The sequence below is a fragment of the Bison bison genome, unplaced genomic scaffold (genome assembly GCF_000754665.1).
Source record: "Bison bison bison isolate TAMUID 2011002044 unplaced genomic scaffold, Bison_UMD1.0 scf7180017864032, whole genome shotgun sequence".
Lineage (NCBI taxonomy): Eukaryota > Metazoa > Chordata > Mammalia > Artiodactyla > Bovidae > Bison > Bison bison.
In genome coordinates this window covers 6,154,252-6,181,267 of record NW_011494604.1, presented here as the reverse complement: position 1 = coordinate 6,181,267, position 27,016 = coordinate 6,154,252, and the positions used below count along the sequence as shown (strand labels likewise).

The 27,016-nt window shown below is 48.8% G+C and overlaps 1 protein-coding gene across 1 annotated transcript in view; it reads right to left on the bottom strand.

Moving 5' to 3' along the window:
• Positions 1 to 2,712: 2,712 nt before the first annotated feature.
• Positions 2,713 to 27,016, bottom strand: part of XXYLT1 (xyloside xylosyltransferase 1) — a 174,698-nt gene continuing 150,394 nt past the window's right edge. The window contains exon 4 of the mRNA XM_010834387.1: positions 2,713 to 5,224. Coding sequence (XP_010832689.1) covers positions 4,828 to 5,224 — 397 coding nt within the window. The 3' untranslated portion in view covers positions 2,713 to 4,827. The remainder of the gene's footprint in view (positions 5,225 to 27,016) is intronic.

The window sequence follows — 27,016 nt, the reverse complement described above, 5'->3', positions numbered from 1 at the left end:
ATCCCCATTTTTTTTTTTTTTTTTTCAGTTCAGTCACTCAGTCACGTCCAACTCTTTGTGACCCCACGAACTGCAGTGCACCAGGCCTCCCTGTCCATCAACAGCTCTCGGAGTTTATCCAAACTCATGTCCTTTGAGTGGGTGATGCCATCCAACCATCTCATCCTCTGTCGTCCCATTCTCCTCCTGCCCTCAATCTTTCCCAGCATCAGGGTCTTTTCAAATGAGTCAGCTCTTCGCATCAGATGGCCAAAGTACTGGAGTTTCAGCTTCAACATCAGTCCTTCCAATGAACACCCAGGACTGATCTCCTTTCAGTCCAAGGGACTCTCAAGAGTCTTCTCCAACACCACAGTTCAAAAGCATCAATTCTTCGGTGCTCAGCTTTCTTCACAGTCCAACTCTCACATCCATACGTGACTACTGGAAAAACCATAGCCTTGACTAGACGGACCTTTGTTGACAAAGTAATGTCTCTGCTTTTTAATATGCTGTCTAGGTTGGTCTTAACTTTCCTTCCAAGGAGTAAGCGTCTTTTAATTTCATGGCTGCAATCACCATTTGCAGTGATTTTGGAGCCCCAAAATAAAGTCTGCCACTGTTTCCACTGTTTCCCCATCTATTTGCCATGAAGTGATGGGACTGGATGCCATGATCTTAGTTTTCTGAATGTTGAGCTTTAAGCCAAACTTTTTACTCTTCTCTTTCACTTTCAACAAGAGGCTCTTTAGTTCTTCAGTTTCTGCTATAAGGGTGGTGCCATTTGCATATCTGAGGTTATTGATATTTCTCCCAGCAATCTTGATTTCAGCTTGTGCTTCATCCAGCCCAGCGTTTCTCATGATGTACTCTGCATAGAAGTTAAATAAGCAAGGTGACAATATACAGCCTTGACGTATTCCTTTTCCTATTTGGAACTAGTCTGTTGTTCCATGTCCAGTCTAACTGTTGCTTCCTGACCTGCATACAGGTTTCTCAAGAGGCAGGTCAGGTGGTCTGGTATTCCCATCTCTTTCAGAATTTTCCACAGTTCATTCTGGGGGTGGGCGCATGCTAACAGTACTTTTTGAGTGAGTTTCAGTTTGGATGGTCATAAACCCAAGGTTGGTGACTGAGTGGAGGTCTGGGGTTTCTGCATTTGATTTTAACTTCCTGCTGTGAGCACACCAACGAATGCAGACAAACACGTTACTCCCAACAGAGCCAGGGCAGGGTGCTGCTCAGAGATTGAGGCTCGTCCCTTTACCCACTTGTTTTCACAGATGAAAAAACTGAGCCAAGGTGGAAGGGGTTTACCCAGGGACCCCCAATCTCCTGGACACATCTAGGCCTCTGCAGAGTGGTATGCTAAAAAAAAATATTGGATGGCCTACAAGCAAGCATCTGATCATGCACTGGGTTTAGGGATGACACTTAATGTACCCCAAATGGCTCATTTATTATTTTTAAAATGTGTTAAAAAAATAAAAATAAAAATGTTTTAAGTAGCAACTCTTAAGATTTCCCCTGCATTTATGTTTTATTTCTCAGCCTTACACATCTCTTTGCTTCCAACAACACTGTTTAGAGAGAGTTCTTGTTATCTATGTCTATAAATGAGGAAAGAGGTGATCCTGCTTGTCCAAGATGGCCCAGGGGGTTGGGGGAAGAACACAGGCTCACAGCCAGGCCTGATTCAGGCGAGAGGTTCTCTCTATGGTACTACTTGCTTGGAAATCTCTGCTTGCCCTGTCAGACTCCATGTTCAGCCCAACCTTGGGTCTCCATCCGGAGATTAGGTCTGATGATGAGTAGAAACCTAGCTGCACTTGCCCCCTAAGCCGGGAGCCCCCCTGCACCAGCATGCACACTGTGCCTTGATGAGATGTTATGGAAAGGGGGGTGCTATAGTTAGGTTCTGACACATACAAAAATAAATCTCTTTAATAAGCCTGCAAGTCTCCCAAAGGCCATTGTCATTTATGTACACACAAAAGATGACAGTATCAGAAGTGAAAGCAGAGTCTGGAGATGCTATTATTAGGTTTTTTATTTGGAAAACTAGGGCATCCATAGGGAAAGTAGAAAACCCAGAGCCTGTTTACCCAAGATTATTTTCTTATGGATGACAGTAACCAGAGCCAACAGTGAACTGTAAGGTGGTCAGGATGATGCTTACCTGTAATTGGAGGGAAGGTGTGTGGCTAGAATTTTACAGCCTTTACTGTGTGTTTCACTATGGAAAAGATACAAGTAAATACAGAAGATTAAAGAGCATCTTAATCCTACTACCCAGAAAGGTTCTCTTTTTGGACTTCATTTCCAATCATACCTACAGGCCTATGCTCCACTCACAAGGCAAATTAAACAGCACAGTGATTTTTGCGCTGCATTGATCATTTGTTGTTATTTAGTCGCTAAGTCATGTCCAACTCCTTTGTGATCCCTTGGGACTGTGGCCCACCAGGTTCCTCTGTCCATGGGATTTCCCAGGAAAGAATACTGGGGTGGGTTGCCTTGCTTATAACAGGATCCCAGTCAGGTACAAGCCTTCCAGGATTTGTCAAAGAGTTGCTCATGGAAAAACTCAGGAGCACATGACGGCTTTGTTGTTCTGGCTGGGTTTCCTGTTGTTATTTTGCTGTTCACCATGGAGTTGTAAGGTCCAGGTTATTCAAGACAGAGAAGGGGGAAGCTCCTGCTTAGGTAATCGCAAAGGTAAACAAGATTTTGTTTGGCTTGTGCCCATTTTGATCAGTTTATTGCTTTTTCCTTGCAATGATAAAGTCCACTCAAGCTATAGAAACATTTTAACTACTGAAACTACTTCAGGAAAAATACTTTGCTATTACGAGTCTAAAATCCTCTAGTGTTTCATTCGCTTTTCCCCATCAAAATAATTGTTTTTTAATGTGTTTGAAACATGATTCTTTTAGGCATCGAACTAATGAAACACAGAACAGGCTCTGTCTCAATATATTTACATACCATATATGTAATTTAAAAAATAAAATTATGATCATTAATACATATAATTTTATATTTTGCATTCTTAATAGCATATTATAAGCATTTTTCAAGGCATTATTTTTCAAAAAAAAATTTGTAATGCCTAAAGTATTCCATTATACAGCTATAACACACATTACTTATCCACTCTGCTATTCAGCATTTTGTTACTGCCAATTTTTTTCTATTATAAAAAAGGTTGTGATAAACAATGACTCTGTCCACATCTCTTATTTTCTTACAATAAATTTTAGAATCTGAATTACGTTCATGAATCTTAGTGTGTGTGATCACACACATAATACAATGCTTGGCACACAGCAGGCATTCAATATTCGGTGGCTCTAACTAGGAAGTCAAGTACCTAACAGAACAGTCCTGTTCTGTCAGAGCTGAGAGTTAGAAGAGACATGTGCGCCATTTTATCAGGGGACGACATAGCCAGATACTTAGGGGTAAGCAGATGAGAACTGATGGGGGCAGTTTTGCTCCCAGAAGCAGACAGGCCTGCCAATACCTAGAATGAAATGATTCTCTGTTTTGAGTCCAATACAACCTTCTTCAGACATTCTCCCCCTTAGGCCCTAGAGACCCACTTGTAAGCCCGCTTAGATAGTCATGTGGGGAGGGAGACTCTGAATGACACTGATCACACTTTTGATTCAGGTCCTTCAGGAAACTGATCAGAGAGCAAACAGCATAAATCACTGTGTTCTCAAAGATTATTTATTAACTATTCTCACTCATGGTAGAAAAAAAAAAAAAGATAGTAAATGAAACTGATATAAGATGAAAGCCAACATTTCTTCCCCAAGGACCTCAGCTGGATTATACAGAACGGACCACTATGGGCTTCATGTTTACAGCTCACTTACAGGAGAACTCAGAAAGCAGAAATCAAGAAATGACAGCCTAATTTTCTTCTAAGGTATGGGGTCTCACCTGGTGCAATAAAGTCATGAGGATGATTCTTCTGAATGAAAGGTTAGAATGCTTATAAGTCTAAGAGTGACATCCCTGCCAAGTCACAAGGTTACATTCAGGTACCGCTGGGCTAGCTCCCTTTGGAATGAGTCTTCCCAATCTAGACAATCCTGTCCTTGGGGCTGGCCAATCACTGTTCCTTGACGGCAGATTTGATCTCTGAGCAGAATCTGATCACCTGGAGCTGGCTTGGATGATTAAGGAATAATGAGGTTCTGTGATGCAGTTGGGAGATGAATGCTGTGAAGGCTCAAATAATGAGACCAGGTTTCTTATGTGGCCACAGTTGGTGGTGACCTTTACACCTGCACCAGGCGCCATGAGCACTGTGAGAATAACCATACGGCCTCCCAAGAGCGTGTGTGAGGGCTAGCATTCCTTTGGATGCTTAAACTCTGGGATGGTTGTTAAAACCCTGGCTCACGCATTTAAAGCTCACTAGGAGCTACCCCAGTACTGTTTGTTCTGTCTCGCCTGTCAATTTAAAGTAAATTTATATTTGGTCTACGAAAGCCCAGTTCTTAAAAGGATTTCCAGCCTTTGGGGGCTGAAGGCAAGGGGCACCGTTTTGTTTTCTTCCTTCTTTTCAAACGTTTGCTTCCTAGCCCACTCGAAGAGGTCTGTGTGTGTGTTCTTCACAACATCTGGCTCCTGGAGGTAAAAGGTCCAGAGCACCAGTGGGGTGCAGGCCAGGCACCCCCGGGCGGCCTCAGACAGCACCCCTGGGTGGGGGAGCCGCAGCACCTGATCACAAGGACGTCCTGCAGTGTCTCTCTAGGAGTCCAAATGCTGTCCCAGGCCTGCACGAGAGGCGCCCAGATTCTGAGCCCGAGGGCACGGCGGCCGGGGCGGGGCCTAGGCCTCTGGGATCGGGGTGTTGCAGTTCCCGTGGTAGATCTTGACGTGGCCCTCGCACCGGAAGTAGGCGTCGAAGACGTCACTGTAGCCATGATCCCTCCACCAGGTGCAAAGCTGCCGGTTCCAGGTACAGTCCAGCACGTGGAAGAGCTCAGGGTGTTCCATGCCGATCATGGTGAAGAAGTCCTGGTCCCCGAGGTGACCCCGGAAGTGGTACTTGTCGGCCAGCTGCTGCACCTGCGCCGGCTCCAGCAGGCGGTCGTACAGCGGGGACTGGCGCATGGCCTCCAAGTTGAGCAGCATCACCCCGCTGTTGAAGCCTGGGAGCCCCTCGGGGGGAGGGCTCCCGACCCGCGTCTTGGGGTTATCATGGCGGAACTGCCAGAATGTGTGCCTAGGGAGGGGGAAGAGAACAGATTTAGCCTGATGTGCATGTGAGAAACAGCCTGCGAGCTCATTTCCCTGGGTCTTCACAAACACCCCAGAGGGAGGGTCCACTGCCACCGCGGTTTTACAGCCACCAGACCTGAGACAGTCTGAGGTTCAGAACCTGCCTCACGCCCCCAGTAGGAGGTAGAGCCGGGCCAAGTCGTCTCCTGAGTCTCAGCCTCACTGTTCTTCCCAGAACCCTGTGATGACTTGTCTCCATCCATTACGTCTGTACAGACTTAGGGAGCACCAGGCACTGCACCCTAGAGACAGGTGCTCTCAGAGACAATATGTCAACCTCATACTGCACAGAGGTCAGGGACCTGCCCAAAGCCATACAGCCAGCAAAAAGCACAAGCAGGGACTCAACCCAGGCCTCCTCTGCCAGTGTCCACTTTTGAGGACAGCAGCAATCTAGGTGGAACCTTCCACCCCTGTTTTTGTTTGTGATTGTGAAAATGAGAGGAGAGAGAGAACTGGGGGAGCAATTCTGAATGGTGATCAGGTATAGACAGAGTTAAACATAGGCTGAATCAAAATCATTTTTTGCTTTAGAACAAACCTCTTTATTAAGGTTAAACATAGGCTGAATCAAAATCATTTTTTGCTTTAGAGCAAACCTCTTTATTAAGGGCACACGCATGAGCCAGAGTGAAAGCAGCTGTCAGACAGCCGGGTGGTGGTGGTTTAGTCGCTCATTTGTGTCCGACTGTGACCCCATGGACTGTAGCCCACCAGGCTCCTCTGTCCATGGGATTTTTCCCAGGCAAGAATACTGGAGTGGGTAGCCATTTCCTCCTCCAGGGGATCTTCACAACTCAGGGATCAAACCCACATCTCCTACATTGCTGGTGGATTCTTTACCCCTCAGCCACCTGGGAAGCCCAGGACAGCCAGGTGGAATTATGGCAATTTTAGAGAGCAGCATGACTCAATCTCAGTCTCTCTCTAGGCAGATTTAGAAATCCAGTCTAGGTATACAGCTCATGGGATATTAGAACCAAGGGGCCAAATGCTTCCATCTGGAGAAGGAAAGTCAGACCCAGAAACCTCTCTGTGGGTGATGGGGTGAGAGCACTACCCACTCTTTTCTCCAGCCTCTTTAATATCAAGTTCCAGCATGGCGTGGGGACAGGAAGGACCAGAGAGCCCCAGGCTCCACACCCACAGAGATGCAGGCAGAGCAGCCAGACCTGCAACCTGGAGGAAGGAGGAGAGACGGATGGTCCTGTGTCATGGGCAAGAGCAGGAGTGGACCTTGCTTTGCTTTACCAGCTTTGCCTCTTCCCTAGAGCCTGTAGGGTGGAATGCATCAGGGCAAGGCCACCCTCTGGCCTCCCTTTTAGCAGCTCCCCCGACCAGTCAGAGGGAGGAACTGGGCGGTGAGGTGGACAGTGCAGTGGAAAGAAAGCCAGAGGCCTGGCCTGGGGTGGGCCTCCCTGATCCATTTTCCAGTTCAACACAATTCTCCAAGTCTGGGAATAGAGAAAGCTTCCTTGAGGTCTCACATATCAAAAGGGGCCGAGACTTTGCTCCTGGCCAGGGCAAAGCATTCCGTTTGGACATTCTTACAAGGGGAGTACACAAGTTCATTGTCTGAATTTCACCGTAGTTGAACTGTGAGTAGAACAGAGCTCTGGCGCCTGCTTGGTGATAACAACCTTGGCAAAAATAAGCTTCCAAAGCAAACAGAGATGCTAGATCTTTCTAGCCACTAAAGCCTGCAGTAATAGTATCATAGCGAGGTTAGAATGCAGTTTGACAACTGTGAGTTCATTTTACCATATTTCCTCCAAATGGTTAATTTCAGGAACCCTCCAATCAGGAGAGGGTTTGGGTTTGTTTTGCTCTTCTAGCTGGAAATGTTATTACCCCATGCTCAGTAACTTGTAGAGCAAGAAGACAAAGGATGTGGAAGATCTGAACAAAGTGATCAAGCAACTTGACCTAGTTGACATTTGTGGAACTCTCTACCCAGCAACAGCAGAACACATATTGTTTTCTCCTGCAAATGGAGCATTCACCAAAATAAACCATATGATGGATGACAAAACAAGTCTCAATACGTTGAAAAAGGTTAAAAGTCATATAGAGAATGTTCCCTAACCAAAATGGAATTGCACTTGAAATTAAAAAAACTAGAGAAAATTTCTAAATATTTGGAAATTAAGCAGCACACTTTTAAACAATCCATTGGTCAAAGAAGAAATCGTAAGGAAAATCAAAGCATTGTAAATTCAATGAATAGTCATTACCTTTTCATTTTCAAAAGCAGGGTGACCAGCTGTCCATGTCCTGAGAAACCCTGAGTCCTAGTCTCAGGCAAACCAGGATGTTTGGTCATCCATTGAAACATTTGGGTTCCAAATATAAGTTACATGTCACTTTGGGTATAGGGCTTTTCTCTCCCTCTGTCTTTTTTAAGGGGAGGGTTGTTATCTTGCCAAGATGTAAGATTTACCCCCCAGAGAAGAGACACCCAGAGGTAGGGAGAAGGTGGCAGTGGAGAGGCGGGGCCAGTGCTCGTGCAGCCCCTGGACGCCTCATACCCCATCAAGCTCACTGGTCCCCTGTCCTTCCCCCACAGTTCTGTCCTCCACTCCCACAGGACAGGGCAGGGGAACGTGGCTCAGGCTGGTGGTGTGAGCATGAGGGTCACCTCTGTGGCCCTCTGCTTCCTCAGCACCCAGCAGGGCCCTGGCTCTGCTGTACCAGGACTGAGGGGAAGGTCAGGGAAGCTCAGGCTCCGTGGCCTTCAATATCACCTGGCACCAGGGGCAGGGAAACAAAGTCAGGACGCGAAGTTGTTGCTGCCGAGAAAAAACCTGCTGCTTCTCTGGATTCACTGCTGCCAGGTCTATTTTGGGAGAGAGTGAGGAGCAGGGACCCACGAAAGGGTTCTTGGATGTTTAAAAAAGTTTCAGAAGGGTTTCGACTCTCGAGCAAGCTGGGAAGCAGAGGGACCAGCAGTAGCCCCGGGGCACCCTTACCAACCTCAGCAGGGAAGCTCCCTCAATTCTTCTTCTCTATACCAGAGTAACCTGGCACTGAAGCTGCTGGCTCAGGAGGGTGGGGCCAGAGGTGGAAAGATGGACAGAACGTTCTTCCAGGCAGAGACCATAACTCCAGTGGCTCTTTGGGAACATGCCACCTAGCACCGCTGCTTAATCAAGACAAAGAGGCACTTCCTAACAAAGAGCCAGAAAGAACCAGGTCTGGGACATCAGAGCATTGTGATATGTACGAAGCAAGGGAGGGACAGGAAATTGAAAATACAAGCCACCCAGGGAGTGGGAAGCAGAAACACAGCCTGAAAATGAACCAGTGGCCCTCTAAGTAGAAAATTATTGCCCTTGTTTAAAGCATTCGTACTACCCCAAGATGAACCCTGAAAAGCAGAGCAGCTGCTTAGGGTGATGATGGAGTTCTGTGGCCTCTACGGCAACTGGTTCTTATGGAGGAACTGCCCCAGCCTGGGGGTGGAGAGTGATCCAGGGACGTGAAGGGATGAACATTCACAGAAAGGATCTGATCCCACCACGGGAACCGGCCTGACAGGGTGGGGTCCCCAGTTCCTCTCCTGCTGCAGTATGCCGGGGCTGCAGAGCCCTCTGACAATTCTCTACCTCGCTCCTCTCCCAGGAGTACAGAGGTGTCACCGCCTTCACATTAACAAGGGGGAACAGAGGCCCTTATTGTTGGCGCAGGGCCCCAACTTGGATCCTCTCGTCTCCAAAGTCCCTTTTCATCTGTGCCTCGGATTCTACCATGGGCTGATATTCCAAGGAGCAGCACATGGACTGCAATCTTATTTCTCAATTTGGCTAGCACACCCCAAGGCCACAGGTGCTGGGACCAGGCCATCAGGTGATGCAGCTGCTGCTGGTGCTTCACTGCCTGGGGGTGGGGGGAACTGGAGAGCCCCCCCAGACCCTTGCCTTCCTCACAGGTCTTGGGCCGACCACGTATATTCACAGGCACTGCCAGTGGCACCTGCTGAGGCTGCAGGAAACCTCGGTATGAATGAAGGGATGGGTTCTGAAAGCTTCCAGAAGTTTCTCAGGATAACCACCATGCCCACACCGAGCCGTGTTACACTGCCTAATTGTTGCCTGTGGGCCTGTGTGGAAGCTTGTCCCCCTGCCCCCCACATGGTCACCTGGAGACCCACAAGGGAGGGGATAAGGTTTCTTCCCCTTTAGAAATAATCCTAAGCGTAAAATGGGCCCCGGGGCAGATGGTCCATTGAAAATAGCAAGTCCTTCCAGAAGCCAAAGAGGCTTGCTGGGAAAGCACAAATGAGGAACCTTCAAGCACGTTCTTCTAGTTTATGGGAGATGCATTTTCTAAATTTTTACATCAAATACATCCTAATTAATAACCCTAAAAAGGGCTATTAAAAGCTAGTGGACTAACTGTAGTGAGGAAAACTCATCTTTATGCGAAGGAGTATTTGAAGTAACTTTGAGCCATCTCCTCCCTCAGGTCTTTCCCCTGATAATCATTGCTGAGGTCACTCCAACAAATCTGTCAAGAGAGACCCTGGCCTAAGAACCTGAAGCTCACCTTCTCCAGAAAAGAACCCAGTTGCCATGAATCACCCCTTTCTCCTCCTCCTCCTCCCACCACCCCAAATCACAGATCCTCTGCCTCCCTGTTTCTTCATGATTATTGTCTCCTGGCCCTTCTCACCTCCTAAGGCTCAGTTTTCTACTTTAACTTCCAAGAGGGGAGAAGCAAAGATGGGGACACTCACGAGGCCCAGATAGTCTGCACAACATCCCCCTCAGAAGGTTCAAGAAGCCTGTGCTGACAGGCTGAGCTCAGGCCATAGGTTCACAGGCCAAGAAGGCTCCACTGTAGTTTGGGGATTCACAAGGATGGCCCCACTCACAGTATGTCTCACCATGGCTCACCCACCGCATCCCATCTCCACCCCACCCCCGACCCACCGCCAAGCGTCCCTCGAGCTGAGGGCAAAGTCTCTAAGGAACACAAGAGGCCGGCCTCCACTTGGAGACGCTCGCCACCTAATCAGCCAAGGCTGGGTCAGGAAACTCTATCATGCCTTCCTCATGCCTGTGCTTGTGTCCCAGGTCAGTCAGCTCTTATTTGACTTGGAAGGGGCCCTATTTTCCAGTCCTCTGAGAGGAAAGACCCATGCTCAAGAGCAGCCCCGTGTTTCACCCAGCCCCAGTCCTGCAAGGTGACAGGGGACAGTTCTGGGGCATGCAGGACTGACCTCAGAGCAGTGGCACTGCCACTCAGCCTTGAGCTGAGGTTCTGTGGGATGGGCACTCACTCTTCATTCTCCAGGGGAACCACCTTGTGGGGTCGAACTGGAGAGGACATGGACCGCTGGGAGCTGTGGGCCCCATGAAGCTTTAAACTGCCTGTCTCCCCAGGGTGCTTCTTACTACCAGGTGACCTTGTTAGGATTCCCTGCTAGCAAGGCCTGAAACAGGTAGGTCTCTAACTGTGCTAGTCAGAGAGTATAAGAAATGTCCACAAAGTCATACAGGTTGTCAGTGGTAGGACTGACGGGGGCCCCTTATCAGCACTGATCAGTCAGCAGAGAGAGGTCCTGAAGTCCACTTTGCCACGTCTCCAAGTCCTACATGAGACAGGCAGGAACACCAGAGAGCACACTGAACTGAGAAGATCCAATCAGTAATCAGATATTTAACAGTTCAGTTCAATCCCTCAGTCGTGTCCGACTCTTTGCAATCCCATGAATCACAGCATGCCAGGCCTCCCTGTCCATCACCAACTCCCGGAGTTCACTCAAACTCATGTCCATCGAGTCAGTGATGCCATCCAGCCATCTCATCCTCTGTCATCCCCTTCTCCTGCCCCCAGTCCCTCCCAGCATCAGGGTCTTTTCCAATGAGTCAACTCTTCGCATGAGGTGGCCAAAGTATTGGAGTTTCAACTTCAACATCAGTCCTTCCAATGAACACCCAGGACTGATCTCCTTTAGGATGGACTGGTTGGATCTCCTTGCAGTCCAAGGGACTCTCAAGAGTCTTCTCCAACACCACAGTTCAAAAGCATCAATTCTTCGGTGCTCAGTTTTCTTCACATAGGTAGTCAATAGGTACATGAAAAGATGTTCAATACTGCTAATTATTAGAAAAATGAAATTCAAAACAACAATGAGGTATCATCTCATACCACGCAGAATGGCCATCACTAAAAAGTCTATATAATAAATGCTAGAGAGGGTGTGGGGAAAAGGGAAACCTTCTACACTTTTGGTGGGAATGTGAATTGGTGCAGCCACTATGGAAAACAGTAAGGAGGTTCATACTAAAAATAGAGTTGTTATATGCTCCAGCAATCCCATTCCTGGGCACATATCCAGACAAAACCATAATTCAAAAAGATACATGCACCCCTATGTTCATAGTAGCACTATTCACAATAGCCAAGACATGGAACGACCTAAACGTTCATCAACAGATGAATGATAAAGATGTGGTACACATATACAATGGAATACTACTCAGCCACAAGAAAGAATGAAATAATACCATTTGCTGCAACATGAATGGACCTAGAAATTATCATACTAAGTCAGAAAGACAAATACCATGAGATCACTGACATGTACAATCTAAAACATGACACAAATGAACGTGTCTATGAAAACAGAAACAAACTCACAGACATAGAGATCTGTGGTTGCCAAGGGGGAAGAGCGGAGGGGGAGAGATGGATTGGGAGTTTGGGATTAGCAGATGCAAGCTATTATATGTAGAAATGGACAAACAACAAGGTCCTATTATAACTGCATCATTTTGCTGTACAGCACAAATTAACACATCATTGGGACTTCCCTGGCAGTCTAGTGGTTAAGACTCTACGCTCCTAATGCAGGGGGTGCAAGTTTGATCCCTGGTTGGGGAACAAAGACCCTATATGCTGAACAGTGCAGCCAAAATTTTTTTGAAAAAATTTAAGAAAAGAAGGCACTCTCCACCAGGGCCAGGGAGCGGAGATACTTCCCTCTGACCACCTGTCCTGCCCTCACCCCGATGGAAGCTGCCCATTGGCACCTTGGGAGTCTCTGGGACCAACTCTCACTGTTTTCTAGGTTGTCAATCTCTTCTGGCTCCCCTAGTTCCCCACCCAGTCTAAACTGCCTCCCCCCAGCACCTCACCTGGAACATGACAGTGTTAAGTTTCAAATGAATGAGTGGATGAATGGATTATAGAATGAACGAATAAGGGAATAAGAGACTGTAAAATCAGATGGCTGAAATTTAAAAGAGGAGGATGTTGATGAAGTTGGTGGAACAATTCAGAAAGGCAGTTCAGGGAGAGAGCACCCTGAGCCCTCTGAGCTGGGGCCACGGGGGTCTTCTCTGTGGGGAGCCAGGTCCGTCTCAGTGTGAGGACAGAGAAGCAAGGGAGAAAAGTTGGTCTCATGAGCTCAGGAATCCACACCTGTGATGAGATGTGGGTATGACAAAGGTAAGCCATGAAGACCCCCAGATGGTAAAATGACTCAGTGGTGCCCACCATGCTGTGAACAATGCCCTTCCCAATGCTGACCCCGGAAGAGCCCCTGACCTCCAAGTAGTGGGGCTTGTACATCACTGCTAGGGAGCAACTCAAATCTGGTGTGAGCCCTGGAACCAACCAGGTGACTGCTGGCCTGCAGCCAACATGCTGGGCTGGTCATGACTCATTCAGGGGGCCTCAGCTCAGCTCCACAATTCTGCCCTTTCCCAGAAGTCCAGTGAGGAAGGGGCTTTCATCAGGGTGAAGACTAAGCCAGAGAGAGTCACCTTCAGAAGTGGCTCACTGCTCCCAAGAGCCCCGCGGCACTAGGGGACATGAGAGAGAAATGCCCAGGATGCCAGGAAAACACATCCTGGGTGTTTTCCGGGACACCGAGCAGAACCTATGGAGGTGTGTGTGGTAAGGCTGATAGGGAGGGACATGGGTGGAATTTAACCTTGTGTCTGAATTAAGCTCAATCTAGCCCAGTACCCTTCACACCCTGGCATGGCTGACAGGGATGTAAAGGCCACCGAGCTCCAGGAAAATGTGTTATTTCTTAAGCCCAGAAGCAACCTGTGAACCCTCCACTTCATCTGGGCTGACCACTGCCTGCGCCTGCTCCTGCTTGCCTTCCTGCACACTGTGGCATGGGTCTTGGTCAAGGGTAGAACAAGTGATCGGCATATTGACACAAACATGGGGATATCCCACCTGTCAGGCACACAGCAAGGCACTGGGGTTGGGGGGGGGCAGGGAGACAGCAATGGGCCAGACACAGGCCCCACCCCTCAGGTACCTGTCATGGCCAACAATACTTCTCAGATGTCACTGTGCCGGGGGCTCACCTGGGATCTGGTTAAAATGCAGATCCTCATTCAGAAGCTGCATTTCTGACAAGCTCTCAGGTGATGCTGATGCTGAGGATTTACTCAAAAAAAAAAAACAGGGTAGAACAGTCTTATGGACTCTATGGGAGAGGGAGAGGGTGGGAAGATTTGGGAGAATGGCATTGAAACATGTAAAATATCATGTATGAAATGAGATGCCAGTCCAGGTTCGATGCACGATACTGGATGCTTGGGGCTAGTGCACTGGGACGACCCAGAGGGATGGTATGGGGAGGGAGGAGGGAGGAGGGTTCAGGATGGGGAACAGAGGTATACCTGTGGCAGATTCATTTTGATATTTGGCAAAACTAATACAATTATGTAAAGTTTAAAAATAAAATAAAATTTAAAAAAACCAGGGTATTTTAAATAATTTTAAAAGAAATAAAAACCGCACGAACAGCAGTGATATTATTTTATCCTGTAAATGGCCATGAAATAGGTGGCATGCTGCTAAGTCACTTCAGTCGTGTCCGACTCTGTGTGACCCCATAGACTGCAGCCTACCAGGCTCCTCCATCCATGGGATTTTCCAGGCAAGAGTACTGGAGTGGGGTGCCATTGCCTTCTCCGAAAAGGTGGCATGGCCACTTGCAAATTTTATGCTAATATTTGCTGAGCTTTCTCACTCTGTCAGGGCCTTGGAGGGACCACTGGGGAGATGCTTCCTGGAAGCAGAGTGCTGAAGATGCCAGGAGGGAGGGCCCAGATCTGCCAGCTTCCTTCCCCAGAGGTCAGAAGTCAGTCTAGGGTGGAGAGAGAGGCAGGTATGTATCAGTTGTCCACTGACTTTAAAAATGTTCCAGTTCATGATGGGGTTAAGAATGCAGGTTCCAGGGCTTCCCTGGTGGCTAAGTGGTAAGGATCTGCCTGCCAATGCAGGAGATGTGGGTTCGGCCCCTAGTCCTGGAGGATCCCACATGCTGCCAAGCAACTAAGCCCATGCACCACAACTACTGAGTCCTTGCTCTAGAATCCAGTGCTGCAACTCCTGAAGCCCCTGAGTCAAGAGCCAGTGCCCTGCAACAAGAGAAGCCACTGCAATCAGAGGCCCGCACATTGCAACTAAAAAGCAGCCCCCTGCTCTCCACAGCTAGAGGAAAGCCCGCACAGCAATGAAGACCCAGTACAGCCAAAAATAAATAAATAAAAGTATTAAAAAACAAAAAATTTCCAAAATATACAAGCAGGTCATACAACTCAATACCAGAAAAACAAACAACCCAATCAAAAAGTGGGCAACAGACCTAAACAGATATTTCTCCAAGTAAGACTTAGAGATGGCTAATAAACACATGAAAAGGGGTGGGGTTTGAGTTTCATCAGGCCAGTTCGAACCATGGAGCAGGCCACGTAAGTGCAGAAAGACCGAAGTGAGCCCACGCGCTCCCCGCCCCGGGTGCGCTTGGAGGCAGGACTCCCAGGCCAATTCATGACTCTGGCCCTGGAACCAAAATGCTGCCACTAAAAAAACCCTAGAGATGACCCGGGAACACAGAGAGAGGAAGCAGCTTGCACAAGATCACCCGTCTGGGACCTAAGAGGCCACATGCCCCGGCACCACAGAGCCTTCCCATACCAACAAGATGGCAGCCTCGGCTTTGTCTCATGCTTTTCAGATTCTGACTAAGGAAAATCACACTCTCCTTTAGGGTCATAGTATATCCGTTCTTTCCCTAAAATTCTTAGGTCAGCCTTTGCTGCCTGTTCTTCCCTTGCCATCACTGAGTGAGTTTAACCACCCAAGAATGCTCTCTGCAAATGCCCTGCCCCTGTACACAGCCCCAGGACCCCAGCAGCCTTTGAAAGCAAACTGCAGCAATCCATACACTGAGGACACAAAGGGGAATCGCGCCGAGACCGCTGTCCTGCAGGGCCCACTAAGGACGGATGACCAGTCACCACGCTGGGGGCGGTCCACCTTGGGAAGACCCTCTGGTGATGCCTGAGACGGGCGTCCTGCCAGTCATAGTTCAGGGTAAGAAAGGAAGCCATGGAGGGAGCCACGCCCGAATTCTATCAGAGCACTGAAACCCTCCAGAGTCCATGGTTCATCTGAGTGGCCACAGTGTCTTCATGCGGACGAAACCTCTAAAGCAAAGGGCCGTCCCCATGGGATTAAATTATTCAGGCATTCTAAATCCTTGTGTATGAGGTCAAGTAGGAAAGGACATTATCGTCATCTGAAAGTTCAAGCAGAGGACAAGAGGAGGCTCAGCAGGGTCCCCACAGGATGGTACAGGGAAGGGATGTGTGTTTGGAGAGAGAATATCCAGGTTTGCCCTGGCTCCACCCCTCTGTGGCTTCTCTGCAGGGGACAGTGACTTGGGACAAATGTCAGACAGTTTCATCCTCATCCCCAGCCTGACAGTGAGGTCAGAGAGAAAGGGAGCAGGCATTTACCTCCACGTGCCCCTCACACCCTGCCCTGCCTGGGGGCTGCTGTGGGTGTTCACGAGCCACCACAGGTATACGGGGACGACCTGGCAGAGTCCAGGACAATGAAGGGAGACTACTCTATACTGGGCTCATTCTGATGATTCCCTCAGTGGGGCCCAGGGGTGACTTCCTGCTCTCAGTGCTGCACAGCCCCACCCTCACCAGCGCTGTGCCAGGAAAGAGGCCCTGAATCGCGGGCTGGGCCAGCCTCCTCCTCCCCACTACCCCAGGGCTGGCCTGGAGGTGGCTCTCCCTTCAACCTGCTGCCCAGGCCTCCTGCAGCCCCGTAGTGCCCCAGATTCTGAAAGACTGCTCTCCACTTTAAAGCCTCTCCTCCCCCAGACGCTGCCTGGGACCCGTGTGCCGGGTGGCAGCATTCAGGGTCATCTGTACAGGGCACACCTGAGCCACACACGCCTGGCCTCCAGCCCACCCAAACATCCAGACTGTCCCTGGCCTGCCAGTGTCCCCCCGCAGCTGGCTGCACTCTGTGCCCCGAAGCCTTGCAGCTTGGCATTCCACGGCGCTGTCTTCTCTGTTTTCTCTCTTTCAAAGAAGAAAAGGAAGAAGAAATTCCACAGAATAATCTGTCCTCCTGATAGGCCGGCTCAGATCGCAGTTCAACCAGGCTGAATCAAAGAGCAGCATTACCGGGGGGTTATCAGAACTGTCTGGCTCAGAAAATAAACAACTCCTCAAAGGTGGCCTGAGATTTCAGCCACTCCCCATGCCCTGGTCACTGCAACTGGGGCCCCTCCTGGTCTCTAAACATGCCGGGGGGTCTGGCAGAGACCACAGAACTGCAGTTCCACCCCACAAGCACAGGGGTTCGGAGCAGGGGCTGTGGAGTCAGGCCTGGTCTGTAACTCAGGGCTGCCACTTCACAGAGACGGGGGCTCCACCAGTCACTTAACCCTTGAGTGTGGTCATCGTAAACCTGAGAGAATAAGGGGCTTCAATCAAAGTGCCAGGGACCGCCTGGCACATTCACTAATTGAAGAAATACTTACTGAAAGCCTACTGTGTGCTACACACCATTCTGGGCCCTGGGAGACAACCATAACCAAGAAAGACATGTATCACTCTACCCGCTTGGAGCTTAGTGTCTGGGGAGGATGAGACCAGCCAACAGGCAGTCACAACTCTGGGTGATAAGAGACAGGCCAGCATAACAACGCAGAACGTTAAGTCCCCCAAAGAGAGGCTCCTCAGCCAGTCTTGAGGGGTTCAAGGAAGGCTTAAACCTTGGAGAAACTGGCCTGTGAGCTCAGACATGAAGAGTGCAGCAGGTGAAGAGCAGAGGTGGGCAGTGAGAGTGTGCCTAGCCTGGGGAACTGAATGTGGTCCAGCCTGCTGGAGGTGAGATGGGCAGCAGGCAGGGGCCAGCCCATGAAGGGGGGCCTTGTCAGGGAGGTTAGGGAGACTTACCTTGATGCTGAGGGTAACAAAGGGTTAAAGCAATGCAGCCTGCAGACTAGGACGGTCCCTGGTGGGGTGAGGGATGGCTGGGAGGAGGCAAGGCTGGAAGCAGACAGGTGGAGATGGCCTGGGGAACCTGGTGGGGTCAGGGATGGAGGGAAGCGGAGGACTTGGGATAGTAGCAAGCACAGGACAGGACTGACAGATGGACAGAGGGATTGAAGAAGGCAGGAGCTCCAGGCCCAGATTTCTGCCTTGGGCATGGCATCAACAGCAGTAACTGTTTAACCATGATCACCAATGAGCACAGGGACACCGACCAGGTCACTGCCACGTCCGAGCCTCGCTCTCCCACCTGAACAAGGCGACCCTCCCAGCTAAGATCCATGTGGCCCTGTGCCACCCACAACTGCCTCGGTGCTGGCACCTCGCTCATGCCTCCTGCCTTTGTGCATTTCTCCCAACACAGGCCCAGGCTGGGAGGATGGGGAAGGGACAGCCATGAGATGCTGGCCAATGTGGTCCATTTATGCGCTGACTTCTCTGTGGACAACTGGGAGCATACCAGCCTTCCCTCTGCTCCTTCCAGACGACCCTCACCTTCACCCAGCACTCATGAGCCCCCCTGCTCCCTGCCGCAGGGGGCTGATTCCCTGGGGAGATGTTCTCCCTCCAAACTGGGAAGTGTGCCCTTTAGCTGCCTCCTTGGATCTGTTCTGCTCGTCTCTTCTCCACACCTTCTAGAAGCATCACCAGGATCTCTGCTGAGCCCAGGGTGCTGGCTCTAAAGGCTGAAAACAATGGGAACCACTCACATCCCTCTCTCCACACCCAGCTTTCCACTCATATGCCCACAGGCATGCTTGGGGCTCCCAGAGCTGGAGGAACACCTCGGAGAAGAACTCAGGAGAGGAACATACAGGGCCTGGGGCTTCTCAGCTCTCTGGGTCAGAGAGCTGGGGCCTGGGCTGAACCAGAATAGCCAACTGGGATCTGAATAAACGTTAAGAGTGGAATTTTAGGGCTTCCCTGGTGGCTCAGTGGATAAGAAGCCACCTGCCAATACAGGAGACACAGGCTTGATCTCTGGTCTGGGAAGATCCCATGTGCCTCGGGACCACTAAGCCCATGTGCCACAACTACTGCGCCTGTGCTGTAGAGCCTGGGAACCACAACTACTGAGCCCACATAGCCCGAATTCTCTGGAGCCCATGCTCCGCAACAAGAGAAACCACTGCAATGAGAAGCCCAGGCCTTAAAATTAGAGGCTAGCCCAAGCCACCACCTGTGGAGAGTAATAAGAATCCTCTGAAAACAACAGCCATCTGCTGGACACCGCTCCCGGAGCCTTGTCTCTCCCAGGGCTCCTGGCTGCCCTCCCCATGCCTTTCTCCCCATGGCCATTCAGGCTGCCCAACTGCTGACTGGGGAACCACAGCCAAAATCATTAGGTGCTTATTTTCACCCCCATACCCCATGGAGGCCCTCACCCTGAAAATTCTGGCTCCATCAAGGGTCGGGGGGGAGGCGCTGAGCTGCTCTGCTGTCCATCCTCTGTGGAACCTGCTAGGCTGTCTTGTGGGGAGGCCACAAGTTCCCAAACAGTCCTTAGCCTGAGAAAAAGCAGCAAGAAACCTGGATGTGGCCACACCTTGGGAAGGAGGCAAAGGAGAGAAAGAATGAACCCGTGCAGCAGAGTCAGCCAGGCCCCCTGGAGCCCAGCGCCAGCACCCTGCTCACACCTGCACCCACACTGCAGGTAGGCCTGCATCCTCCACACTCCAGCCCCTGCCGGCCTCCTCTCTCCCCTCCTCAGGGCCGCCTGGCCCCTTGCCCAAGACCTAGACGCCTCCTCAAATGCACTCAGGCCCACAGGGGCCCAACCAGGCCTCCTGCCATGCATTCTGCCCGGACATGCATGCGTGGGGAGCTGCTGACACAGGATGACCCCACACCTCCCTTGTTCAGAACTGACTCCTTGAGGGAATCTCAGGAAGCTTTTACCAAACGAAGCCCTTCCAGCCTCTGCTGTCCTCCTGAGAGGCTGTCCAGGTACACACATCTTGCAGAGCCAGCTCTGAGGTGCCCGCCTTTCCTAGCAGGGTAGCAATCTCCACTGTGTGGGGCCAGGAGGCCTATGCAGGTGCCAATCCTCCCCTCTTTCAAGCGTGCCATCCTCTTGTTCACAGGGGCAGGAACTGTGAGTCTGTAGTCAGGGACCCTCCTGCACAGGCGGGGCAGGTATTTGATGATGCCATTCTGAGCAAACGGGACCGCCTCTCCTCCATGGTACTCCCATGTGACTCAGCTCAAGTCTACCTCTAGGAAGCTTTTCTCAGCTAAGTCCACTCTTCTTCCTCTTCCCTGCTCAGACCTGTCTTCCTCAGAGCTGTGCAGTGAATGCCAGGGCTGCGCAAACTTTACGGCGTATACAAAATGTGTGTGTGGAGACCCAGTTAAGTGCAGCTGGGATTCAGCAGGTGAGAGCGGCAGGATCCCGTATTTCTGATGAGCTCCCAGGTGATGCTGCTGCTGTGGTCCACAGGGCCACACTTTGGGAGTGAGAAAAGAAGAGGAAAGAGACTTGGGAGTCAGTCCCACTGTGTCCTGGCACCAGCTCCACTAGACCCAAGCATCACACCTCCAGAGACTGCTGTGAGGATGACACGGGGTAGTGCAGAGCCGACAGCCCCCTGATGACACAGACACGCACAAACGCGACTCCTCCTCCTCTCGCTTTGGTTTCCTCCCTGTAATAGCAGGAATGTGATGCCTCGCGAGAAGTATTGCCAGAGAATTAAATGAACTAATATCTGGTGCATGGCAGGTGACGGACGATGAGAGTGCTCCCTCCTTTCCTTCTGCTGTTGGTCCTGGGTCTTCCACAAAACCTGTGCCCTGTATGATGGGGGAGAGGGTGGGAGGCCCCGAAGGCCTGTCTCTCAGACCAAGGGTTTCCATATCCAGCTCTGCGTGCCTGTGCGTGTAGTGCTGGGGAAGTCGGCTGTTCAGATCATGTTGATGGGTGATTCCTCAAGTGACTTTGTTCCTCGGGGATGGGGGGTCTGGAGGGCTGTGTATGTGTGTGTGCACGCACACAAGGACACCTGCCAACACATGGAGGAGCCAAACAGAGCGAGCAGCCTGGCTGGAGAGCCCTGGGGAAGGCCCCAAGCCCCACTGCCTCTTGGTGGGAGCAGTGACGACTGGCGGGGACTGCACACTTAGTCTGATTCTCACTGCAGGTCAGCAGCTCAACAGAAGACAGGTAGGTGCTTTTAGAAGCTTATTAACCAGCCTAACTGGGGAAAGGAGCATCATCAGAATCCCCTCTTCCCCTGGTGCTTTTCCTCACCTATAGGTACTCAAGCAACTTCAGAGGTCTTGCTTGTTTCCCAGGAAAAGCTAGGGGCTCAGGGATCTAAGCTCAGTATGTGATATATAGCAGTGCTGTTCTAAGGTTTAAGGCAGAGGCAAGGGGAGAAATTGAACTGATGGCCAATCCATCTTCAGCAAGCATTTACTGACAACCAGTCTGCATCCTGGCCTCCCCTGCTCCCCACACACATACAAGAGCAAACCCCTTTGATCTTAGTAAGAAAATTAATACTGCTTCAGCTCATACAACTCAATATAAAAAAACTCAACAACCAAAAATGGGCAGAAGATCTAAACAGACATTTCTCCAAAGAAGACATACAAAATCAACACTGCTAATTATTAGAGAAATACAAATCAAAGCCGCAATACAGTATCACCTCAGAATGGCCATCAACAAAAAGTCTACAAGTAATAAATGCTGGAGGGAGTGTGGAGAAAAGGGATCCCTGCTACACTGTTGGGAATGTAAACTGGTGCAGTCACTATGGAAAATAGTATGGAGGTTCCTTAAAAAACTAAAAATAGAACTATCATATGACCCAGCACCCCACTCCTGGGCATGTATCTGGAAAAGATGGAAACTCTAATTTGGATACACGTACCCTAAAGTTATAGCAGCATGATGTACAATAACCAAGATATGAAAACAACCCAAGTGCCCATCAACAGATGATTGGCTTAAGAGGATGTGTGTGTATACACAATGGTATACTACTCAGTTGTATAAAGAATGAAATGCTGTGATCTGCAGCAACATGGATGGACCCAGAAAATACCATATTAAGTGAAGTCAGTCAGACTGAGAAAGGCAAATGTTGTATGATATTATAGGTATCTAAAATCTAAAAAGTAATACCAACAAATCTATTTTCAAAACAGAAACAGACTCACAGACATAGAAAAGAAAGTTATGGTTACCAGTGGGGAAAGGGGAGGGAACAGGAATAAATCAGGGGCATGGGGTTCACAGATACGAGTTACTATTCATACACTAGACAGGCACATACTATTCAAACACATACCAGGGATTTACTATAGAGTATCTGTGTAGTTGCTAAGTCGCGTCCAACTCTTTGCAACCCCATGACTGTAGCCTGCCAGGCTCCCCTGTACATGGGATTCTCCAGGCAAGAATACTGGGGTGGGTTGCCATTTCCTCCTCCAGGACTATACAGTATAGGGAGCTAGATTCAATATCTTTTAAAAATCCGTAATGAAAAATAATCTGAAAATATATATATAACTGAATCTAAATATATATACATATATGTATATATCTATATACATCTATTTATCTATATCTATATCTATATGGAGAAGACTCTTGAGAGTCCCTTGGACTGCAAGGAGATCCAACCAGTCCATTCTGAAGGAGATCAGCCCTGGGATTTCTTTGGAACCAATGATGCTAAAGTTGAAACTCCAGTACTTTGGCCACCTCATGCGAAGAGTTGACTCATTGGAAAAGACTGATGCTGGGAGGGATTGGAGGCAGGAGGAGAAGGGGATGACAGAGGATGAGATGGCTGGATGGCATCACTGACTCAATAGACGTCAGTCTGGGTGAACTCCAGGAGTTGGTGATGGACAGGGAGGCCTGGCGTGCTGTGGTTCATGGGGTCGCAAAGAGTCGGACACGACTGAGCAACTGAACTGAACTGATATCTATATGGGGCTTCCCTGATGACTCAAGAGGTAGTGTAAAGCACCTGCAATACAGGAGATGCACGTTTGATCCCTAGGTTGGAAAGATTCCCTGGAGAAGGAAATGCCAACCCACTCTAGTATTCTTGCCTGAAGAATTCCATGGACAGAGAAGCCTGGTGGGCTACAGTCCATGGGGTTGCAAAGAGTCGGACACAACTGAGTGACTGAGCACACACACATACATATATAACTTGAAACTAACATGATATTATAAATCAACTATACTTCAACTGAAAAAAAAATTATGCTATTTCATCGTACTTGTGGAGGGTACTGGCTGAGACTGGGGGATCCCTCTAGCGTGGCACCAGCCCACATCCAGTGCAGAGGGACACACGAGGCCAGATAGGGAGCACTGAAAGTGATGGTGGTACAAACACAGAGATCAGGGGCTCCGAGCAGGAGAGAACAGCAAGGAGAGATAAGAAAGCCTTCCTCAGTGATCAATGCAAAGAAATAGAGGAAAACAACAGAATGGGAAAGATTAGAGACCTCTTCAAGAAAATTAGAGATACCAAGGGAATATTTTATGCAAAGATGAGCACAATAAAGGACAGAAATGGTAGGGACCTAACAGAAGCAGAAGATACTAAGATGAGGTGGCAAGAATACACAGAAGAACAATACAAAAAAGATCTTCATGACCCAGATAACTATGATGGTGTGATCACTCACACTCACCTAGAGATGGACATCCTGGAATGTGAAGTCAAGTGGGCCTTAGGAAGCATCACTACGAACAAAGCTAGTGGAGGTGATGGAATTCCAGAAGAGCTGTTTCAAATCCTGAAAGATGATGCTGTGAAAGGGCTGCACTCAATATGCCCGCAAATTTGGAAAACTCAACAGTGGCCACAGGACTGGAAAAGGTCAGTTTCATTCTAATCCCAAAGAAAGGCAATGTCAAAGAACACTCAAACTACCTCACAATTGCACTCATCTCACACGCTAGTAAAGTAATGCTCAAAATTCTCCAAGCCAGGCTTCAACAGTACATGAACTGTGAACTACCAGATGTTTAAACTGGCTTTAGAAACGCAGAGGAACCAGAGATCAAATTGCCAACGTCTGCTGGATCATTAAAAAAGCAAGAGAGTTCCAGAAAAACATCTGCTTTATTGACTATGCCAAAGCCTTTGACTGTGTGTATCACAGTAAACTGGAAAATTCTTCAAGAGATGGAAATATCAGACACCTGACCTGCCTCTTGAGAAATCTGTTTGCAGGTCAGGAAGCAACAGTTAGAACTGGACATGGAACAACAGACTGGTTCCAAATAGGAAAAGGAATACATCAAGGCTGTATATTGTCACCCTGCTTATTTAACTTCTATGCAGAGTACATCATGAGAAACGCTGGGCTGGATGAAGCACAAGCTGAAATCAAGATTGCCGGGAGAAATATCAATAACCTCAGATATGCAGATGACAGCACCCTTATGGCAGAAAGTGAAGAAGAACTAAAGAGCCTCTTGATGAAGCTGAAAGAGGAGAGTGAAAAAGTTGGCTTAAAACTCAACATTCAGAAAACTAACATCACGGCATCCAGTCCTGTCACGTCATGGCAAATAGATGGGGAAACAGTGGAAACAGTATCAGACCTTATTTTTTGGGCTCCAGAATCACTGCAGATGGTGACTGCAGCCATGAAATTAAAAGATGCTTACTCCTTGGAAGGAAAGTTATGACCAACCTAGACAGCATATTAAAAAGCAGAAACATTACTTTGTCAACAAAGGCCCATCTAGTCAAGGCTATGGTTTCTGTAGTAGTCATGTATGGATGTGATAATTGGACTATAAAGAAAGCTCAGCACTGAAGAATTGATGCTTCTGAACTGTGGTGTTGGAGAAGACTCTTGAGAGTCCCTTGGACTGCAAGGAGATCCAACCAGTTCATCCTAAAGAAGATCAGTCCTGGGTGTTCATTTGAAGGACTGATGTTGAAGCTGAAACTCCAATACTTTGGCCACCTGATGTGAAGAGCTGACTCATTTGAAAAGACCCTGATGCTGGGAAATATTGAAGATGGGAGGAGAAGGGGACGACAGAGGATGAGATGGTTGGATGGCATCACCGACTCAATGGACATGAGTTTGAGTAAACTGCAGGAGGTGGTGATGGACAGGGAGGCCTGGCGTGCTGCAGTCCATGGGGTCACAAAGAGTCGGACATGACTGAGCGACTGAACTGAACTGAGCAGCTGAGATGACATGTGAGTCCCAGAAACCATGCTCTGTCCCCAGAGTGCATCCCTAACATGCATACACACACATGTACATGCACACACATACACAGGCGTATTTCCTCTGCCTTCAGAAGCTGAGGTTCAACTTCCCAGCTAGTTTTGAGTCCTCCTTTCTTCAGAAAGAGGTACCAGTTTTCCAGGAGGCCATTCCTTCTCCAGCCCCAGCGCTTATCCATGCCCTGATAACATTTCACACGGCAATTTCATGAGCAGGGTTAAGGTTTCTTTTAACTGGCAATTAAAATCAGAGCAAAGAGACAAGTTTTGTAAAGCTTGGTTTCCATAGAGGATAACTTTTCTTCTGTGGGTTTTAAAAAATGAGAATCTTGATTGAAACTCGAGTTACCCACATAAACACTAAGGCCCACTCTGTCTTCCAAATGGATAGACAGTGTGAGAATCTTTTGCCCGAGGTTAGAAGGAATGCAAGTTCACATAGTTTTTCCCCAAACTTTTTTTTTTAAAGGTGAAAATGCTAGGACTGCTGTGAACTCAGATGACACCTCCCAAAGTGCAGGCTGTACGGATTTTTACCTCGCCACACACCTACGAGGACCTGGCCTTGGCGTCCATCTCTTGAGGTTTCCTATTTCTCTGTTCTTGTCTTCAAAAGAACAGGAAAGACCAGCAGGTTTTGTTTTCATCTGCCCCCAGGGTGGTCCAGTCCCCTTTAGCAGAAGAGTGCAACTTCAAGTTAGCCTCGGCCCCTGGGACTAGTCTCGGAGCTGAATTGGTTTTGATGTAAAAATACATACATACATATGCTCATATACGCAAACACACACACACACACGCACAGATACTGGTAGCTGACTAAATGCTTACTACATGCCAGTCACTTTCAAAACAGCTTTCATGAATTATTTCATCCTCTTAGCTTTGTGATGGAGGTTACAACAACAACAATTAAAATGGCAAACACTTATAAAGCAGCACACATCGGCAGATGTAAGCATGTTCTAAGTGCTTCACACACCTGGGTTCACTTACTCTTCACATGCTTGTAAAGGCACTACTACTCTCCTCATTATACAGGTCAGGAACCTGAGACTTACAGAAGTTAAGGAATTTCGCCAAAGCCATTTGCTTAGTAAGTGGTGAAACCTGGGTTCAAACTCAGGCAGCCAGGCCCCAGAGCCCTCTGAAGATCCATCCTCAATGGACAGGAGTTCTCTGGGATGGCCCCGCCTCCACAAGCACAGCCCTGAGCATCGACTCTGTGCCACTCTGCCATTCCCTCCAGGGTCTCCTGGTTCAGCAGTGGAGCGACAGTGCAGAAAAAAAACCCTTATACACATAACCTCATGAAGAGTAGAAAGCTTGGGCTGAAAGGCCACTTCAAACCAAACATTCTAGACAGAGAAAGATTGGAGTAATTTCCCCAGTCGCTTAGCGGTAAAGAATCTGTCTGCAATGCAGGAGATGAGGGTTCGATCCCTGGGTCGGGAAGATCCCCTAGAGGAGGGCATGGCAACCCACTCCAGTATTCTTCCCTGGAGAATCCCATGGATAGTGGAGCCTGGTGGGCTACAATCCATGGGATTGCAGAGTCGGACACGACTGAAGTGACTGAGCACACACGCAAGAAAGGCCCACAGAAGAAGAGACAACAACAAGGATATACTGCATGGCACAGTGAATTATAGCCACTATCTTCAAGTAATCTATAATGGAGTATAATCAGCAAAAATACTAAATGAGTATGCTGTATACCTAAAACTAGTATAATCTTGCAAATCAACTATACTTCCATTCTTAAAAAAGAGAGAAAGAAAGGCCTATGAAGAGTACAGCGTCAGGGATGAATGAAGAAGGACTGGTCTAGAGATTCCAGTGAGGGACAGGATGCTCCAGGGCCTGGAGGCAACCACGAGCAGTGTAGAGAAGACAAACATTTTGAGCCCACACTTATGGACCACCTAGAAGAGGCAACTTCGCAGACCCAGGAAGTAGACTAGAGCGTACTAGGGGTGGAGGGTAAGTACAGAGCTTCTGTTTGGGGTCATGACAACATTTTAGAAATAGAGAGTGGTGTTGGTTGCACAAGACTGTGAGTGGAATGAATGCCAATGACACTTAACAACAGTCAAAATGGCAGATTTTACATTATACACGTCTAATAGACACACATGTGAGTGGAGGGGAAGCAGCCAGTGGGCCCAGACTGGC